General features: G+C 40.9%; 1 protein-coding gene across 1 annotated transcript in view; it reads right to left on the bottom strand.

Moving 5' to 3' along the window:
- The window catches only part of LOC124596668 (fibrous sheath CABYR-binding protein-like), a 153,698-nt gene that overhangs the window by 114,514 nt on the left and 23,616 nt on the right, over nt 1-15,568 (bottom strand). Inside the window, exon 2 of the mRNA XM_047135887.1 lies at nt 8,139-8,173. Coding sequence (XP_046991843.1) covers nt 8,139-8,173 — 35 coding nt within the window. The remainder of the gene's footprint in view (nt 1-8,138; nt 8,174-15,568) is intronic.

Genomic DNA, 15,568 nt, shown 5'->3' with positions numbered 1-15,568 from the left:
CACTGGTGGATAATAGAAATCACAAAACAGTTTAAAGCTGGGACTGGCTTGAAGGATCTACCGTTTCATCCATAATAACCTAACAAATGGTGTTTCTTTTAGTTCTTTCGAAATTTCTGTGTGAATGACTTCAGCAATGTAATCGATGAGGTAATTCTGTACGTGACTTGGGACATGCACGTGATTTGACAATCATTCTTTTTTTGTGCAATTAAGTGTAACAGTTGAACGTAATTTCCCCGATCGTAAGTGTTCTTTGTTTCATCATGACCTCTGAAAGAAATTCTGTACAGCCAGGAAAAATGACAAATTAAACAGCTCACAATGTGTTTGTTTTCTTCACTTGTTCGTTATGCTTCTGAACATTTAATATCAAGGCATTGTTCAAAGAAAAATCTTTTGTTGTGCTGCCAAATTTACTGAGCGTCCATACAAAAATAATATGGTTTTTGGAATTTTCGTGCCGTTCCCTTAAGTTTTGGAACTCTTCATGTCACTCATGCCGATTTCTGTGCACAACACATCGAAAGAAAAAGGAGACACATGGCAAAAGTACTGTTTATAGCACCATAACCTTTTGTAAGAGGAGTACCAAAATTCTTTAAAATGTCTGACATAATGTTTAGTTACTTTATTTAAGGCGTAAGATTTCGTATAGGCCGTCACTGCTTGATCATGTCACTTTTCCCCCTCAAAATTAAGTACTCCAAATGGATGTTTCCAACGACTTTCCAGAACACATTTCAATCTCATTGCATCTTTTGAGCAGCCGGCTACTTCTTCCATACTGCTTCAGCAACCCAACTTCACACTTACGGATAAACTAATTTAAAATCATTAAAAAATTAACCTTTTCATTAAAACTAAAATGAATAAAAAATAATTTGTTCTGAAACACTATGGAACACAGAGATATGTACCATGATTTAAATTTGAACACATTCAACATTGTAGCCTGCTAAAGAATAGCACACGTCTCTTTGGAAGAGGTAGAGAATCTCAGGCGCTACACAATTATGAACTGCCTGTAACAGTTACACAGCGCTCCTTTTCTTCTAGCGGTAGCGAGAGAGAGGATGGGCCTTGCGTTAATCGTTGCTGCTTGGAAGTTACAGGAGTGTACCATGTAGCTAACCAGCGCCTGTCGCCTTCGAAACTGACGCCTGCCACACTGACAGCCGTTAATGCCCAATATGTCCCCAGGTTAACAGCTGGTTTTAAAAGTATGAGGTACGCCCGCAGCTGAAACTGTACAAAAAACCAATACCACCGATGTTTAAATGTAAGAAAAGGCGTCTTATTCGTAACTGAAATCGGTGATTAAAGCAGATACTAGCACGCCTCGCCCCTGGTGTACTCATAAAATTCCGAGTGTGTACGTTCCTACAAGAGTCAATCAATACTGCTTCCCCCTGCAAGTATCTTGTGAGAAGACCATGAAGGTAACAAGAGAGAGAATCGGGTTCACACGGAGGGATACCAACTGCCTTTCTTCTGCACACCACTTGCGATTGAAACAGGAAAAGAGCAAACTGATAGCAGTGCATAAAGTACTCGCATCACACACCATAACAATGCGTGCGGAGTACAGATGTGGAGACGATATCTCGGTGTACAGTTTAATTTATTAATCACGTAACATGTGTACGTGGATACGAGGGGTGTTCAGTAAGTAATGCAACACATCTTTTACCGGCCAGTTTCTGGCGAAAAAAATCCGAAATTTGTTGTTGTGGAACATCGCGGAATATTTCCGTTTCAGGCCCTATAGTTCCATGAAGTTCCGCTAGGTGGCGGCGCTATACGCAGCCTTCAAAATGGCTTCTATAAGGGTGGTGCGTTCCCAGCATATAGCCGCTTTTGAGTTCCTTTTGGCGGAAAACCAGACGTCGCAGATATTCATAGGCACTTACAGAATGTCTACGGAGACCTGGCAGTCAACAGAAGCTCCGTGAGTCTTTGGGCGAGACACCTGCCATCATTGCAACAAGGTCGCGCAAACCTGTCCGGTCTTCCGCAAGACTCATTCTGTTAATGTACGAACGCGAGCTTGTGTAATGAGTGCGAGGTGTACGCCGTTTTATTTGATAGTTATTTTATGCTTGACTTGTTGGTATACTATTGTTCTCAAGTTCATGAAACATCGTCATATGACGATATGGTATAATGTGCATTTGATCAAGATTCAGTGAAATGTACTGCACAATATGGCAACGTAGTTTGTTGAAACCGGTCATCACAAATACTGTACAAAAGCGAGTCTGGCTGTTTCAAGTTTTACTTCTGTTTCGACATTCTAAGTCTTTTTTTGTATTCTCTTCCAGCTACAGTTATGTCAAGGCTCCTTAGCTATAACTGACGTGCCCATGTAAATACTGTAACTCAGTGGTGTTTGATCCTGATTGGGTCCACAGACTTCATGAGATTTTAAAATGAAATTATTCCGCTTTAGGCTCTTAAAACATTATTGATTGCGATTGCAACTTCGATACATGGTCATTTTTAAACATTGTGGGATGATGTAACACAATAATACAAAGACGTGAGACGCTATGTAAGAACAGATGTATCTTGTGCTGTGAATTTATCTCCTGTTCCATACACCATATACGTTAGAAATCTGGTGAAACATCGACAAACATTAAAGTTTAAATTTCATGTAGCAGGTGTGGTCAGTTGATATCACGCTTGCTAAATGAAATTTAAACTTAAGTGTTTGTCTTATTCTGCCAACTTTAATATTTCTGTGTAGAAGCTTTTGTATTTGTACAAAATCGTTCAAGGTATTGCTCAGTAAACTCAAACTAAGAAAATAAGCGAATTGCATTTTGTTTCACTAATATTTGTGTTTATTACTAACCGATTAGGTCATCATTGGGTAAAAATAACTAATCCTTGAAAATTAAATATAATAAAAACGGCACAGATTATTTTATCATGACGTTACGAAGGAATGTCAGAGAGTGCTCTTAACTCACAATGTTTGTCAAATACGGTACTGGATTTTACTTACTACTGTGTGGAAACAAAGTAGAGAGCATGAATTATAGTGTGGCCAGTCATCTCTGAACGGACACACATTTCAATTAAAACATCACACGGAAGCTATAAGATAATACAACGCATAAGAACTTGTCCTACGACGGAGCAACGGAAGAATTCATAACCGTGGAAAGAAAAAACCAGACCTCAAAACTTTTATCTGTGATATGTATTGAAGTGAATTAAAAACTTAAAGCAAACAATTATATGTTTCGTATCCTTTGTATGCGCTAGTTGACGATCAGTTTGGCTTTAGGAAAAGTAAAGGGACGAGAGAGGCAATTCTGACGTTACGGCCAAAATGGAAGCAAAGCTAAAGAAAAATCAAGACACTTTTATAGGATTTGTCGACCTGGAAAAAGCGTTCGACAATATAAAATGGTGCAAGCTGTTCGAGATTCTGAAAAAAGTAGGGGTAAGCTATAGGGAGAGACGGGTCATATACAATACGTACAACAACCAAGAGGAAATAATAAGAGTGGACGATCAGGAACGAAGTGCTCGTATTAAGAAGGGTGTAAGACAAAGCTGTAGCCTTTCGCCCCTTCTCTTCAATCTGTACATCGAGGAAGCAATGATGGAAATAAAAGAATGGTTCAGGAGTGGAATTTAAATACAAGGTGAAAGGATATCAATGATACGATTCGCTGATGACATTGCTATCCTGAGTGAAAGTGAAGAAGAATTAAATGATCTGCTGAACGGAATGAACAGTCTAATGAGTACACAGTATGGTTTGAGAGTAAATCGGAGAAAGACGAAGGTAATGAGAAGTAGTAGAAATGAGAACAGCGAGAAACTTAACATCAGGATTGATGGTCACGAAGTCAATGAAGTTAAGGAATTCTGCTACCTAGGCAGTAAAATAACCAATGACGGACGAGCAAGGAGGACATCAAAAGCAGACTCGCTATGGCAAAAAACGCATTTCTGCCCAAAAGAAGTATACTAATATCAAATACCGGCCTTAATTTGAGGAAGAAATTTCTGAGGATGTACGTCTGGAGTACAGCATTGTATGGTAGTGAAACATGGACTGTGGGAAAACCGGAACAGAAGAGAATCGAAGCATTTGAGATGTGGTGCTATAGACGAATGTTGAAAATTAGGTGGACTGATAAGGTAAGGAATGATGAGGTTCTACGCAGAATCGGAGAGGAAAGGAATATGTGGAAAACACTGATAAGGAGAAGGAACAGGATGATAGGATATCTGCTAAGACATGAGGGAATGACTTCCATGGTACTAGAGGGAGCTGTAGAGGGCAAAAACTGTAGAGGAAGACAGAGATTGGAATACGTCAAGCAAATAATTGAGGACGTAGGTTGCAAGTGCTACTCCGAGATGAAGAGGTTAGCACAGGAAAGGAATTCGTGGCGGGCCGCATCAAACCAGTCAGTAGACTGATGACCAAAAAAAAAAAAATCCTTTGTATCTTGCTGAACATGCCATTAAGATGGAACATGTTGGGTTAAACAACATGTTGGCAAAGACGAGTAATAAATATCTTCATATACAATGTAAACAAACACTGTAGTGGCAACTCAGGAAGAACGGCTGTACATGTCAACTACATAACGGACGGGTTAAGCACGACCCACAATAGGTAGCTCATTACACTAGTGACCTCCTGCGAATTCAAAATTTTACATTCGGTACTTTTTACACACTTCAACACGAAACCCCTTTAACTAAAAACTTACATCAATGCAAAGTTCAAAACTATTGTTGTATCCACAATGTCTGAAGAACAGTAAGTTGTTCGAAGAAAAAGTTTCACGCCCATGTACGTACATTTTTGGTTTCCCAGCAAATTTCTAATTTATTATGTACAACTGAAGTGTATTCGTGTATCTCACAGCACAAGAGGTCACAAAATGCTTAGAAGTATACTGAACACAAATACTGTAAAATCAATATTATAAGTCAAATCACTACTAGTTAAAGAATGCTTGTACGTTTTTCTCTTAATCATCGTGACATCTGCCACATTTGGCAGGATTAAAATCATATGAAACAGAATGTTTCCTTCCGTTTAAGACATTTTGATATCTGTGCCAGCTGTCTATATCGTCGTCTCTGCATGATTTCCTTCCAGTACGCATTTAAGGATGTCGTCCGTAAGCAGACAGATACAACAAAATTTCGTCTACCTTCCGCCTGTCCCTGGTTCAAGTTCAGCTTTCCATTAACGTGTCAGCTCCTGACAGTTTCGAATTGTATTAAGTGGTTTCCGCGTTTACAATACGATTAGCAAATTTTATATTTATCCGAATGATTTCAGGATATTTCATACCAACTTCCGTGATAAACGGAATTTCTCGCTAAAGTGTTATCAGTGTTTGACGTATTGCCATTTTCGGGACCGGCGCTATCTTATTACGGGGAAACATACGTACATTTCGTACCGTTAGGAGATGTTACTTCCTGTAGACAGATAAGTCGGGGCAATTTCTGATAAGGTACAAGAAAACGTTTCAAGAATAAACTCTGTTGTGTATGATAAAAATGAAAAATACTGAGAATAGAATTGGCTGGCCGACCGGAGTGGCCGAGAGGTTCTAGGCGCTACAGTCTGGAACCGCGGGATCGCTACGGTCGCAGGTTCGAATTCTGTCTCGGGCATGGATGTGTGTAATGTCCTTAGGTTGGTTAGGTTTAAGTAGTTTTAAGTCTAGGGCACCGATGACCTCAGAAGGTAAGTCCCATAGTGCTCAGAGCCATTTAAAAAAAAAAAAAAAAAAAAAAAAAAAAAAAAAAAAAAAAAAAGAAATGGCTGCGTTCACAGTTGTTTCCCGACTTGCGCAGATTGTGTACTAAACGTTTATTAAACTACAATTCCAACTGACTACACGCTCCGAGGTTTGAATGAAAATTTATCAGACGCTCCAAGACAGAAACATAATATACATCTATGAAGTTTATCATTCACGTCTAGTAGCTTCAGGCTGTGTCCCACTTTGACATTAGAGTTATTAAAACTAACAGCATAATCATAGCTGCGTGTACAGCTTAATATGCTTGTGAGAGGAGGTGTTGAACCACACCCGGGTAGAGTCGGCGCGAGGGATGATGACCGCTGGTCTGGCACATCACTCAGGCTTAGTGTGATTTCTCAGCGATTCTGCACTACTGGACATTAAAACTGCGACACCAAGAAGAAATGCAGATGATAAACGGGTATTCATTCGACAAATATATTATACTAGAACTAAAATGTGATTACATATTCACGCAATTTGAGTGCATGGATCCAGAGAAATCAGTACCCAGAACAACCACCTCTGGTCGTAATATCGGCCTTAATACGCATGGGCATTGAGTCAAACAGAGCTTGGATGGCGTGTACAGATAGAGCTGCCCATGCAGCTTCAACACGATACCACAGTTCATCAAGAGTAGTGACTGGCGTATTGTGACGAGCCAGTTGCCCGGCCACCATTGACCAGACGTTTTCAGTTGGTTAGAGATCTGGAGAATGTGCTCGCCAGGGCAACAGTCGAACATTTTCTGTATCCAGAAAGGCCCGTACAGGACCTGCAACATTCGGTCGTGCATTATCCTGCTGAAATGTAGGGTTTCGCAGGGATCGAATGAAGGGTAGAGCCACGGGTCGTAACACATTTGAAATGTAACGTCCACTGTTCAAAGTGCCGTCAATGCGAACAAGAGGTGACCGAGACGCGTAACCAATGGCACCCCATACCATCACGCCGTGTGATACGCCAGTATGGCGATGATGAATATACACGCGTCCAATGTGTGTTCACCGCGATGTCGCCAGACACGGATGCGACAATCATGATGCTGCAAACAGAACCTGGATTCATCCGAAATAATGACTTTTGCCATTCGTGCACCCAGGTTCGTCGTTCAGTACACCATCGCAGGCGCTCCTGTCTGTGATGCAGCGTCAAGGGTAACCGCAGCCATGGTTTCCGAGCTGATAGTCCATGCTGCTGCAAACGTCGTCGAACTGTTCGTGCAGATGGTTGTTGTCTTGCAAACGTCCCCATCTGTTGACTCAGGGATCGGGACGTGGCTGCACGGTCCGTTAAGCCATGCGGATAAGATGCCTGTCATCTGGACTGCTAGTGATACGAGGCCGTTGGGATCCAGCACGGTGTTCCGTATTACCCTCCTGAACCAACCGATTCCATATTCTGTAACAGCCATTGGATCTCGACTACCGCGAGCAGGAATGTCGAGATACGACAAACCTCAATCGCGATAGGCTACAATCCAACCTTTATCAAAGTCGGAAACGTGATCGTACGCATTTCTCCTCCTTACACGAGGCATCAGAACAACGTTTCACCAGGCAACGCCGGTCAACTGCTGTTTGTGTATGAGAAATCGGTTGCAAATTTTCCTCATGTCAGCACGTTGTAGGTGTCGCCACCGGCGCCAATCTTGTGTGAATGCTCTGAAAAGCTAATCATTTGCATATCACAGCATCTTCTTCCTGTCGGTTAAATTTCGCGTCTGTAGCACGTCATCTTCGTGGTGTAGCAATTTTAATGGCCAGTAGTGTATGTTCACTCAAACGCTGGCAATAAAATAATACATTTAACGGGACTATTATTTCCTCGCGAATTTCATTTAAGAGAGTTGAAGATGACTGAAATAAATAAGAATACGAGAGCAATTATGAGTGCATACATATTATATTTTCCACACGTACTGCAAAAACCATCAAAATAATGAACCGTCGAATAGTTGGAATCGGTAACTAGAAGCAAACTATGTAGGAGGTCATTTCTAGTTACCGATTCCGACATTACTGTTTGTTCGCAAAAATCTTATATCAGAAACGTCTTAAAAATGATCTTGTAAGTGAACTACAGAATACGACAAGACTTTCAAAAGATGAAAATCTTTGCACACATTACTGCACACACAAAGAAATAAAACGCAAAAATGACCAAACCTTGCAACCGATAACTATACTACCTACACGTAAGTCACACCAGGTCAGTGGCTCCAAATAACACTCAGTAAAACTGATACACCATGAGTGACAGTAAAAATAAGAGAAGCGTTGCAGAAACATCGAAAAGGAAAACATAAAAGTGCCTACATAAAAAGAAACTTACCGCATATGAACTTCCAAAGGAGTCAAAGATCGAACCTGACAAGAACGAAATAAGGACATAACAAGAAATAATAATGTTAGAAGATCAAACTGTAACGAAACAATAAAAATCCAGAATAACTAATGAAAAAAATAATAAACACAAACTGCCAGGCACGAATGAGGTACCACCCAAATCAGTGCTTCCCTACCACCTGCCATCCATCAGACGCAAAATTTTAAAATAGTAAAAAAAAATGAAACCACGAGCCAATAACATAAACCCTACGGCAAAGACACAGCAATATCCCTCGGCCCACCATTGTAAACATAAAATATGAAAACGACAGAAAAACCTCCCTCCAGAGAAACCAAAAATGTAGCACTGGCACAATACAGTAACATAAAAAAACGCAACGTAAAACAAGAAAGAAGTATCGGACCCACCAACACCTAACTGACAAAACAAGGCTTGTACATTTTGCTGACTACTTTCATAAATGCAAGAAATAAACAATAACCTTTACGAATACTCTTCCTCCAGCAATATTCATCTAAATGGCCTTGCAACACAGAAATTCTCTTTCCCCACCCGACAAGAGATTTTACAGCCCCCCAATACCCGTAGATAGTGTTAGTACATGCCCCCGTCTTAAAATCTTTAAACTGAATATTTTGATTCACGACCAAATGATGATAACCCCTTTCACCCAACCCTTTGTACGAAGCAAACCCATCCGACATAGCTACAGAATCGTCTTCCACATATTGTTCTATTGAGGTTGTCAAGACTCCCTTTGTCCGATTTGGTACAACCCTAAATACAACATCAGCATAATCTCCTCCAGAAACTACTACTCCAAAAATCCACAGCCAACAACCTCGTACCCCCTTACGTGCTTTCTCTTTCCAAAATGTGACTCATCTACATCAACTATAACCCCTGCCTGCCGCCCCGCCCCCCCCCCCCCCCCCCAATGACCCCCTATTCTTTGTAAATTCCCCGCAGACTTCTCTACAAAACAAGAACCAGTCGACTACAGTGCCATACGAAACCCCTGCTTCGTGCATGATAGATTTGCAAGAATATTCATAGCAAAAATAGTAGGTTAGCACGATAATTACTTCTAAATTCAGCCTCAATCTTTCGAACCACGTCCCCTTGCGTATCGATCTCCGTATGTCATTTTTTTCTGCACCTCGATAAGAATTCGTCAGAAGTTCGTGATGACGCAACCCTCGTCAAAACCATACAATGTCCACAAACACTGCACTTCCAAAATTCAGCAACGGCACCCAATGATTGCAAAAAAATTATAGTTGATTTACGGTCACTCATTTTCTGAAGCAGAATTTTCGCAGTAAACACAACTGACTCATTCATAACGAACAGCGTCAGATATCAAGACCTTATAAATCACTACTACTTATAAATCACGACCACTTTCATTAACAAAAGACGCCGAAAACTAGTTACGAGATGAAAACAAAACAATCTACACCGATTTTTTAATATACGCGCGTAACGAGGAAATCCAAAGAAATCATTTAACGTTCAACGACAGCAATCTGCGGCACAAACAAAATAACATCACACATTACGTCGTTGGTCAAACCCGGCGGGTGGTATCGGGTATTCGAAGGGCAATGAGATTCAAAGATCTGTTAGACGTTTTAGACTGATTCATTGGTTGGTATCTTATTACAATTTGTTTTCTGTATTAACCTTATGTATCTGTAGTGTTTGTAAACCTGTAGTCAGTGTAAAGCGCCATGTTCCAGAAGAAAGCTCATTGAAAAGGTTGGCGGTATGCGTTAGTGTACGCTTTACCTTTTCTTTTCCACCGCCCATGAATTCTTCCGATTCTTAAAATAAATGATCGGTCATGTACTTTTCAATAGTTGGCGCAGTGAAAGATGTTTTATTACCAGTTACCACGAATGTTTAATTGTTCTTGTCAGAGTGTGTCGGTTTTGCTATTTTATTGACCTATTTATAATTTGTTTTGCTGGTTTGCTCGAAGCTAATGCTAAAGGTCTACGCTGTCTGACAAATTATATTGTGCGTCTGTTCTATCTAAGTGGCCGAAGAAAGTTTTAGTCTCCTCCAAGACGCATTTCTACTCTCCGCACCACAATAGATTAATGTGTGTACGGTTGAGCTTTGAATGTCATGGAAGTGCCCTTGTGGCTGCTCCAATGGCTTGCTAAAAAGGAAGAAAATTGCTATTTAAATGCTGAAACTAATTTTTAAAATATTTGTAGCTGGTTCTTAAATCTTTTGGTTATCGTAGTTTTTGGTAAGAGCTCAGACGAATTACTTCGATGAACGGCTGTATGTTGGAATTCTAATAAAAATTATTGGTGCTGCAGGGAAGTGTCGTTAACGATCTTCTGTACTCCATTGCTGGAACGTGCTACCCAGGGTTGGGCCTCGCTTATTCACGGTGCGTCGGTTTGCTAAGCCAGGTGTTTACGTCATTTGGAGTGCATACGCTCGGCAGCTCTCGCTGTTGTGTGTGTTTCGCGCTGTTTTCTCCCACCGCTGTTCCTGTTGAAATAAAGTTTATACTTGGAATAATCTTGAACTTGTAGCCATTATCTCGTGGCCATCACCTTAAGCCAATTTTGATGTGCGCTGGGATTAATCTGTTTTAACTTATTCTTGTGTTGCTGGAAAATGTGTTGAATCTTCATTTGATGTGTATTGCTAGGGTCAAAATTATCTTGCCTAGATATGGTGTTACATAGTTTTAAATATGGTTTTATTTTTTTAGCATTCAAGTTTAAACCATGTTATATTCTCACCATTTGGTAATTAAGGGTCTTCTGATCTGTTCTGGTAGTACTGTTTAGATTTAAGTCTGACTTTATTCCAGCTTTACCCTTACTTCACTCTGTGTCTTATATAGGCCGTCTCTCGCCTTAAAGAATATTAAGACATCTTGGGTTAAAGTTAACTTTAAATTTTCTGTACATTAAAGAATTGTCATTGAATTTTAAATTACTTTGATTACTTGGGCTCTTAATTAATTTTGGAAAAAGCTTAATTGCCTGCTATGTGATTAAAACCGTGTAAACTACGTCTGCCTTCTACCAGAAAATAAAGTGTTTAAAATCCCCACTGGTCAAGCCCTACCCGGTTTTCCTACCTGGCTGAATTAAGAGGCCGTAATTATCACGTATCAAACAGTATTTCACGTATTGCCACTTCCGGACCTGAAGGCTGTCTCAGGTAGACAAAGTTTATAACTCTATGGTCGCGTGTGTTGAAGGGGTCCGCAGGCACGCCTGTAAGAACGTAGTTTCATAATTGCGAGGTGTGTGGATCGAATCTCGCTGCCGCTACTGATCTCTTTCATTCTCAACAATAGATTTATTATGACTTCCAAAGTTATCAATATTTAATGACTTGTTTTTTTCATGACCTTTGTGCTGAAGAAAGAGGAAAAACATTTTGCGTAAGATGGGAATTATAAATAAGGATACACAATAACTTTCAATCAAATCAGAACAGTCGTTTTACTGATACTGTTTATCCACATTTGTGGCACGTTTAATGTGTAACCTCTAGAGCACTGTACCAATCAGGATAATATGATCGTAAAAAACAGAAAACTGTAATTATAGCGACATACAAGTACAGTACATTCAATGAACATCGATTTTTGCATGTTTATGGTTTTTTTTATGTGCCTATTGCAGAACAGACTTGGTTTACGGTTTTCTGTCATCACACTATTTCGTGCTGTATCAAGCGTATCTGTTGTTAGAACTAAACGAATGAATTAAATTAATGGAATGAAAAAAGGTCAAGTACCGGCAACGAGATGCGATCCAGACACCTCGCGCTTCTGCAACTAAGCGCCTATTTACTCGGCTGCGGAATCCATCCACGCCTAAAATTTCCAAACCAGATTTTCTCGAAAACAGTTGAAACTTGCGTCTTCAGGTTTACATATGTGTACGTTCTAACCTTGCCTTACACACCCTGTCAATATTAATCAAATCTGTGACGGAACATTCTCATGGTCCCTTGTTAAGTTCACTGACGACAACGGCGACAAGAAGTTCTCCCGGCCACAGAGTTAAAATACAATAAATTTGCCGAATCAGTAAGTAAGAAAAATTGACCTTCTTTCTACGAGTAACACGCTTTTCATGGCCTTCATGGTACCAGGCAGTGCCCTCTACACGTACGAGAGGCTTCGGCAAATAAGTTACACATTATCATGGCAAGTAACTTTTATTGAGTGCTTCAAAATTAAACACATACACGACACTATTTTTCAACATAGAACATTTCGGCCGTTGTTTAGAGACTTGGTGACATTCAAACTTTCAATTCCTCGACGAGGGAAACCCGCTACTTGGTCACGAAGCCATTCTACAACTGCTGTGTGACCATCCACTTCGATGGAAAATCTTTTCCCTCCCAGATGTTATTTCAGTTTGCCAGAGAGATGGAAATCGCATGATTGTTTTGTTTTAGGGCGCAAAAACAACTAAAATCATACGAGTCCATATCAGGACCCTAGAACACCAATACGAAAAATGAGTTAAAAACGAGTACACGTTAATCTCAACCGATTGGAGGAAAGAGATAAGAACAAGGACTTCCTCTAACAAGAAGGTCCACAAAATACGCCATACAGACAACGGAAGTTCCAAACTGAAGATTAAATGTCCTTCGCCATATTGCTACGACGAACAGAAAGTAAAACGGCCGTTAACTCAGACGGCGAACGTACGACGTGACAATGAAAGGTGGCTACACTGAGTCACAGCGCCAGAGATTGCGCCAAAGACTATTATTCCGCCGCCTCCACTGGCGGCAGTAGTGGTTCAGAGGTTGCCGTGGGAAGTGCTTGTTGAGAGGATGTCGAGAGCAGTACTAGTTGAGAGCATGTCGTGTGCAGTTATTGTTCTGTTGGGCGAGAGAGCAGATACTGTTCGGTTGGTGTAATGTATAGATGGAAGATGTTGCAATGATCACAGTGTATTTTTCGTCAATATATATGGAGGTGACAAAATATTTTTTATTTCAAATTTCCTAAATAATAATGCATCTTGGTCACAGGTTCAGTCAACAAAGCATCTGGCTCGTGTTCATGTATTAGACTTGTAATTCTGGTTTCTATGTGCAATTACAGTATTTCCGGTTTTTTTAATTAGTTCATTGTAAATGGTGTTTAAAATATCTCGTCGTATTGAGTAAGAACCGTGCCAGATACGTGTACGTTGAACCACACTACCACACACAGAGCAGTTACACTTGTGCTTCGTTGTTTCGTAGCTTTTATAGTTGCTGGGGACTTAATTAATCAATTGTGTTAACGGAAATTTCCTTTCATTCTTTATTGTTATTTTATGCACAGATTGTGTACTAATACTACACAGGGCCAACCGGTTACGAGACTTCGTAACCGGACACACAGCTACTAAAATTATTGCATTTTCATTTTTATAATTAAGCCCCCATGCAACAATTATTGAAGTATAGGAAATAAACGTAAATTACAAACTACGGCGTGTACACACTTTATTCAACATGTAAACGTCGCTACAGATATTCGGATTTCGGTTATGACAAGTTAGATTTGCCTGACATCATTGATGATGTGACGCAGGCGAAGAGCGAAATTCTGCACGACCCGTTGAAGCGTCAGAACATAGATTCTGACGTTGACCTCCAGAGCCAGAATGCGCTTCCCCGAAGTCAAAACACACTCCTGCTGATGGGGTCGAGCTCCGTCTTATATGAACCACATCTTGTCATTTTGGATAATGGGGATGAAATCACCTTTCATAACCTTCACATACGGTTCGGTAGTCACCGTGTCATCACGGAATATGGCACCGATTTTTCCGTGACTGGACACTGCACACCATACAGTCACCCGATGAAGGTGAAGATACTTCTCGATCACGAAATGCGGATTCTCTGTCTCCCAAATGCACCAATTTTTCTTATTCGCGAACCCATCCAAATGGAAGTGGCCGACAACAACAAGACGCGTGTGCGTGTGCATACTAATTCTCATCATGCCCCGCAGCCAACCACGCAGTTTGAACTATCTAACGCAGACCGTTCAGACGTTATGACGATTTTGTTTCATATAGTTCACTAAGTGACACCCTGTACGTAAGTAGTAAGTGGTTAAAAAAAGGTATTCCGTCAGGAGATGGCGAACCGTCAATGGTTGATGACGTAGCACAAAGTGGTGGATCGGGATCATCGCTTAAAAATGGCGATGGTAAAACGATAGTGCCCAATACGGAACTTATTGTCCGTCAGTAAACTGGAGAGAGAGAGAGAGAGAGAGAGAGAGAGAGAGAGAGAGAGAGAGTGTGTGTGTGAGTCCTCACTCTGCCTACCCAGCTACGTCAAGATGCCCTTCCACAGGATGTTTCACAACGTAGTACCGGCCCTGCCGCGGCGCGCGCTTTAAATCTGTGTCGACGCCGTGTACAGATACGTCCCGGCAGCGTTCATTTTTAGACAAATGCGTTTAGACCATAATGAATACAAAAGACGATAGCTTCTTCCGAAACACAACATAATAGAGTAAGCAATATTAACATAAGAACGGAAGTCAGGATTCTGCTACAAACACTAAAACCGAATGCCTGTTCATGTGAATGTACAGGGTGTTTCAAAAATGACCGGTATATTTGAAATAGCAATAAAAACTAAACGAGCAGCGATAGAAATACACCGTTTGTTGCAATATGCTTGGGACAACAGTACATTTTCAGGCGGACAAACTTTCGAAATTACAGTAGTTACAATTTTCAACAACAGATGGCGCTGCGGTCTGGGAAACACTATAGTACGATTTTTCCACATATCCACCATGCGTAGCAATAATATGGCGTAGTCTCTGAATGAAATTACCCGAAACCTTTGACAACGTGTCTGGCGGAATGGCTTCACATGCAGATGAGATGTACTGCTTCATCTGTTCAATTGTTTCTGGATTCTGGCGGTACACCTGGTCTTTCAAGTGTCCCCACAGAAAGAAGTCACAGGGGTTCATGTCTGGCGAATAGGGAGGCCAATCCACGCCGCCTCCTGTATGTTTCGGATAGCCCAAAGCAGTCACACGATCATCTAAATATTCATTCAGGAAATTAAAGACGTCGGCCGTGCGATGTGGGCGGGCACCATCTTGCATAAACCACGAGGTGTTCGCAGTGTCGTCTAAGGCAGTTTGTACCGCCACAAATTCACGAAGAATGTCCAGATAGCGTGATGCAGTAATCGTTTCGGATCTGAAAAATAGGCCAATGATTCCTTTGGAAGAAATGGCGGCCCAGACCAGTACTTTTTGAGGATGCAGGGACGATGGGACTGCAACATGGGGCTTTTCGGTTCCTCATATGCGCCAGTTCTGTTTATTGACGAAGCCGTCCAGGTAAAAATAAGCTTCGTCAGTAAACCAAATGCTG

This window comes from Schistocerca americana, chromosome 1, assembly GCF_021461395.2.
Source record: "Schistocerca americana isolate TAMUIC-IGC-003095 chromosome 1, iqSchAmer2.1, whole genome shotgun sequence".
NCBI lineage: Eukaryota > Metazoa > Arthropoda > Insecta > Orthoptera > Acrididae > Schistocerca > Schistocerca americana.
The sequence above is the reverse complement of the archived record's forward strand: the minus strand, read 5'-3'. Positions and strand labels throughout refer to the sequence as shown.